Source organism: Bombus vancouverensis, chromosome 11 (assembly GCF_051014615.1).
Source record: "Bombus vancouverensis nearcticus chromosome 11, iyBomVanc1_principal, whole genome shotgun sequence".
Lineage (NCBI taxonomy): Eukaryota > Metazoa > Arthropoda > Insecta > Hymenoptera > Apidae > Bombus > Bombus vancouverensis.
The window spans coordinates 4,849,489-4,856,071 of NC_134921.1; the positions used below are offsets into that span (position 1 = coordinate 4,849,489).

At 35.8% G+C, this 6,583-nt stretch overlaps 1 protein-coding gene across 3 annotated transcripts in view; it reads left to right on the forward strand.

Moving 5' to 3' along the window:
• Positions 1-6,308, forward strand: part of pdm3 (POU-domain protein pdm3) — a 212,218-nt gene extending 205,910 nt beyond the window's left edge. For all 3 annotated transcript variants that reach the window (XM_033342251.2, XM_033342253.2, XM_033342252.2), the window contains 2 exons: positions 146-282; positions 735-6,308. In XM_033342251.2, the coding sequence (XP_033198142.2) occupies positions 146-282; positions 735-859 (262 nt within the window). In that variant the 3' untranslated portion in view covers positions 860-6,308. The remainder of the gene's footprint in view (positions 1-145; positions 283-734) is intronic.
• The last annotated feature ends 275 nt before the right edge of the window (positions 6,309-6,583 follow it).

Below are 6,583 nucleotides of genomic sequence, written 5' to 3' on the forward strand. Positions count from 1 at the left end.
TGTTCATTCTGAATTTTATTTTATTTTATTTTTTTATGTGTCTGTCATTAATAGATATATTTTCTAATTTTGATTTGATTTGTTGAAACGTATAACGTTAATGGATTTTATGGAACAGGAATGAGAATAGTGCGTTTGATTTCAGGCACAAGAGCGGGCTACATCAGCTGACAGATTTCATCGGCGTGGAAACGAACAAGAAACGAAAGCGACGAACTTCGTTCACTCCACAGGCTTTGGAACTGCTGAACGCTCACTTCGATAGAAATACTCATCCTAATGGTAAGTTTCTCTGTTTCTTTTGCTAATATCGTGCATTCTATGAACGACCATTTCTTTTTTTTTTAAATTGTTATTCGTATTTCGTATTTTAGTAAAGATCTTGATTCATTTTTAACGAATCTTCGATAAAAGTTAAGTTATATTAGCATGAAATTGTAATTTGAAATTTTCATAATGGAAGATGTTGATAAAAACAGTTTTCAATGCCTGGGATTCTCACTATAGCGTTATGGGTAGAAATTTTGCAATTGCCATTCTTTACAAAAGTTTAGGAATTCTAGCGAAAGGAATTTCATACAGAAACGGTCGTAATCAAGTATTTGACATATTATACAAAGATTCTAAATACGAAAAATTAAAAAATCTCGTTACCTATTAAATACATTCAAGCAAGAAAAAAGATAAAATTCTTTTAAAAAATTAATAATCGCCTTTCTCTGTACTTATTTCAGGCAACGAAATTACGAACTTGGCGCAACGCCTCGGATACGACAGAGAAGTGATCAGGATTTGGTTCTGTAACAAGAGGCAATCCCTAAAGAACGCGGTGAGACTGATGTCGAAGGACGTTGTGTAAAAGTGCTAGGATAAGATTGGTCGCGAACGGAACCAATGAACAAGAATAATTAAAAAAGAAATGAAGAAGCTTTAAGGACTCGAATTTTACGTTGCACGGATTAATTCCACGAGATTCGAATCGCGTTTACGTTCATCGGTCGCTTTGCATCAACCCAGGGATGGATCGATGAGATTTTGCGCGTGAATTGGGGATTTCGACAACGGAGAACACAGAAGAATGGAAAAAAGGGTTCACCGAATCTCGCGTTAATAATATAATTCCGACAAATCAGCGCGCCCGAAGGAATCGCTTTAAAAAGTCATGTTTCTCGGCGACAACCGGCGAATCATGAAGTTTTAAAGGCGCGCTCTCGACGATCGATGTAAAGATCATTGTGATTGCAGGCGTATACGAGACCTATATGTAAATAGTTTTAAACCTACGATTAATGTGATGTACAGGAGTCGAGCGTTTAACGTTGATAATTGCCTTAACCGCCATCGTCTTATCCGATAAATGTTAAACGGAGAAAGAAGGAAATGAAATCGATAAAAAATTGTAAGATTTCATTACAAATGAAAAGAATGCAGTTTTATTATCGATAGTCGATAAAGAAACGGCTGATGGTAATATACATACTGATAAATGGTACACGAAATGTTATCGATTGATGGTAAAACATAAAATTGACACCTCGTAAGTTTCTAGAAATATAATAGAAGAAAATTCTTGATAAATATTCGGTTATAGAACTCGTGTACCATTTGTCACGGGGCAGAACGCGATAAGACGTAAATCAAACAACAATTATCAAGTCGCGTCTCGGCTCGTGAAACTAGGATAAGTAAATTCCATTAAGTAATCGCACAGATAACGCTAGTTCGTGAAACGATCGAGAAGCTTCCAGCTACTGAGAATCGTCTGTCATTAAGAAACCAACAGACGAAGCACAAAACGAGGATCGTGCAGAAGATATGATCGAAATCTTCTAAATCGTTCCAAAAGGTAGAATGATATTTTCTGTACGAAATCCCATCGAGAACCACGAGACCGAGGAACAAACCAGTGTGTTCGGTCCTCTTGCACACAGGAAGGAACATAGTTGAAGCAACGAGAACAGCAACAGTAACAGGATACCAATAATAACAAACAGCCAACAACAGTACCGTCACATTCACATGCCATACACAGCGGGATACAATTCAGTTTGACCACACAGGAAATAGCAACGGAAAAGTTTTGACAGTACCGCCACTATCGTTTATGACGATCCATCATCCAACTCTTTTTATTTTCATTCTTACCGGTAAAACAACCACTCGTTTACAGGCTTCGTTAGGGAAGAAAAAATGATAAAAAATGTTTCAACCATATTGTTCTCTGGGTGTGCTCGTCTGTAAATTATACGCGTGTATTTAGGTAAAAAAAAAAGAAAATCGATCGAAAAGCAAAAGTCACGAGGGACATGAAGCTAGAGAAAAAAAGGAGAAGAAGACGAAGGAACTTTGTAGCGAGTAAATTAACGCAATAATGTCTTTTTGAAAGTATATTATCGATCGATCATAAGGATCCTCCTGATGCCCTTTTAAAATTCTATTCGAACCCGAGAAAAAGGGACGTTTGAGGTTTTTCCCCCGCAAAGTAACATGGAAAAAAAGTACTAGTCCGTAATAATCTGCCATATAAAGAGGTATACGTATTAAACATTTACGCATCTTTCGTTCCTAAATGTTCGATCTGCTTGCCGCTGGTGATTGTATCGATATATTTATATTTGGTACGTGTCCCGTCTTTCTTTAGTGCCTGGAAAATATGCAATCGAATTACCGCTTCAAAAAAGAAAAATTGATTCAATTTTTGCTTTAGCTAGGACAAAAAAATACAGGAAACAACTTTTATCTATAGTATCTCTAGTTAAAGCAAAATATTGAATGAATAGCAATTTTAGGAAGAGTTTCGAATAATCATTCTTCATTCTCAAAGAAAATCGATAGATTGCTTGCTGGATGATCATCATCAATATGGCATCTTCGATTTTCCTATTCCGCTTTCATTCGATTCTCAAGATGAGTGACTTTCAAGAAATAAATATAGAATTGCGCGAAGCTGATCGATATATCACCGATATAAATTCCATGGTAATAAGTACGAGCTGAATATATACCTATATACATATATACATATGCGTGTACATATTATATATGTATATGTGCGTATAACACGGCCATGAAATAGGCAACGTGCACTGGATAAAGATATTAATTCGGTTGCAAATTCACCAATGCAAGGACATTAATGAATAGCAATGTAGTGAATCACAGATGCCGTGAGTCGTCTTTGGCGAACATTTATTTCACTTCCGGTGTACGATTCAAGCGCGCAAATTGAATCGTGTCGTGTCGTGCAACAGACACGAAAATGGCGTATTTCGAGCGAAGACGGGACGCGGCATGACCAGGGACAGGTTTCCAATTTCCACAGACGAATCTTCGTATTTAACGCATCCAGAGGAATGGTTCGTTAGTAAAAAAGAGTAAAAAGAAAAAAAAAGAGAAAAAAATGCAAAAAAAAGAAGGGAGAAGACGAAGGAGAATGGAAAGAGGAAGAGTAAACTAAATAAAAATAAATTATAATACCACATTTTACGAGAAAAGCTTAAAATATTGACCATCCACGAAGGATAAAAGTATCTCATGTATTCCCCGGTTAAGCGATATAGAAATAATAGCGTTTACTTTTGAATGTGTTCCGCTTCAAGTGAAAGGGCTCTCTTTCTTTCAGTCTAATCTAAACTAAACTAAACTGGAGGGCAGGATAGTCGGTTTTCAAGATAAAAAAAAAATATTATAAAATATATGCGAAAATGCGAAAAAAATAAATACTACAGAAATAGCGCGCGCGACCGATCGACCATTGTTCTCTCTCGACGATTTTTCCTTCCTTGCCGTTAATAAACGATACTGTAGGCGAAACTAAACCCATCCCAAAAGAAATAATAGTATGACACGATTTCTTAAATATCTCTCAGCTCGAGTATAATTAAAAAAAGAGATAAAAAAGAAGTATTACACGCGTTACATACACAGATATACACGATGATTGTGCGTTTAAAGGAACATAATGAGAAAAAAAAGAGGAGATGATACCATGACACATACATACAGCATAATACATACATACATCGTTCATACAGACAGGTACACATTGTACTTCGATACCCCGCCGTTGTAATGGGCTAATTCAGTACGATTAATTATTAAACCTGAAGATCCTTGCAAGGAGCATAGCTAGGAGCGCGAATGGGTAGCGAGTGTACATATTAAGGCGACACCTAGGGACTGCAATATCGTAAGAATCTAAAAATGCTACTTTTAATAATCGTGACTGCTACGAAGTAGCTATGCACACGACATAACGATGACCAGACGACGACTAGACGACGACGGACGATTTAATGGACGATTTAATGGACCAACTGTGTAATTGCACGGTTGAAACGTTAACGACGAGAAAATAAAAATCACGTTAGGGTTGGGGGAGGGGGTAAAAAAATGAAAACTAAATTTGTAAGGACAAACGCGTACGTTTAAGATATTTTACTCTCTAGGATACCATTAAAGATACGAGCAAAGTGATCTGTTCCTAAACGAAGCACACAAAAATGGAGGTAATAGAAGATACAGAAAACTGAATAAGAAAAAAAAAGAGAAAGAAAGATTTGCGGTGTAAAGGAGACAGGGAAATGTATTATAAGAAGAAAATGATGGGATGGTATACGGTTAAGAGTGGAGTTATATGGGGATAATTCAAAATTCAAAATTTTGATTACGGGATAGGGGGGGCGTGTATGTTATTCTGTTTGATAAAAGAAAGGGACGGAGTGGGGTGGAACAAAAAGAGAGAGAGAGAGAGAGAGAGAAAAGAATGAAAACGTTTGTACAGAGATATTCCGGTTATTAAATTTTGTTATACGAGGAAAAAAAACTAACGGGGGAGAATGGCGCGGTGGATGTTGACGAGAGAATAAATAAGAAAAAAAAACTACGAACGAGTGAGGGAGAGTGTGAACAAGAGAGATACTGCTAACGAGAGAGAGAAAACAAATTTACGAATCATGTGTATTTTCTTCGTGAAAAAAAAAATTGATATTCAATAGGTCATTACGGAAATATAAACATGAGTATTAAAGAAAAAAAAACGTGAACTGTATTCGTGAGTGTCATATTTCTAAGGAAGATAGATCCACGGGCGAATGTTTTATAGCAGTTTCCGGCCGAATTTTCTCATTCAGGTTGTATCCAGAGATGAAAATACACGCATTGCTACGCTTGACGAATAAAATAACGAAATTATGTGTTTTCAGAACGAAAGAACAAATAGAAAATAATTTAAAGAAACAGAAAAAAATGATGGAAAATACTAAATAATCGAAGATGAAAAATAAATGACAGTAAACTAAAAAAACAAGAAAAAAAACAGAAAAAAATGAAAAGGAAGATAAGTTCGTGGCACGAACAAAAAGAGGAAACTGCTCTTGAAACATTGCCCAGCGAAACCAAAGTTCCTACTACGTTTTATAAAGTATATAACTGAACTGCAAAACTTGAATTGTACATAAACGAGGGTTAAGCTAGCACACGATCCACAAATACAATCAGCAATCGAACGACGCAAACAGACGAGGGATGCAAGGTCAATTGATTCCACGTCGCGATTCGTTTATTATTTATTAATACGAAATTCAGACAAATTCAAGAAGATCCGCGTAACGGGCCACGCGATATACATCAAGCGGCAAATAATCTTGTAATATACCATCGCCTTCGCAATTTAAAAGAGACGGGGGACAATTGATCGTGACAGCACAATAAACGATGAGCATAAAGCGGAACATACTACGAGAGAGGAAAACGCGTTAATACATACATACATACGTACATACATACATACATACATACAGATGGACACTCGCACAGATACATATTATACATACAATCTGACATAACATACTTTATTACATTTACGAACACATATATACATGTATACATACATAATATACAGAGATACCTACATACATGAGACACATCACGCGTACAGTGAAAAGGAAATTAAGCACATTAAGTATACAATTAAATTAAGCAGCCGTAGCTTTAGCTTGAATGTTAGCACCTAGACACACGATGTAACATTAAACTACGTATTTAAAGAGACAAGAAAAAAAAGGAAAAAAACATGAAGAAGAGACGGAGAAAAGAATCTTTAGCGGTTAAGCGAACTATCTGTGTAAAATCTAGTAGGTGTCCACAAGAATAAAATAAAAACATATATTATGGTACAAATCACACAAAAGATCGTACCTTCAAGGTCCTGACTGCGCCTCCAACCGAACTCTTTCTTGTACATATAATTTTTTATATGCCGATCTGATTTGTGTATGATTTCTATATATACGATATGTATACCGCAATTATAATATTATTCACACCGATAATCCTATTGTCGAGCGTTTTCAAAATAATCCGAAGAATTATCGCTAGTAAAATCAGCTCCTTTTGTTTCTTCTTTAATTCATCGCCCTCTCTTTAACACAATGACTCGATTATAAAATAATTTTACATATCAACAAAACTCCTGTAATTTTCTAGTCACATCATGACGAAGCATTTATACCTGAGAATTATTGTTTTAAACTAACTAACAAAACTGAGGTTCATACAGAGCAACGTCTGACAAGAGATCATA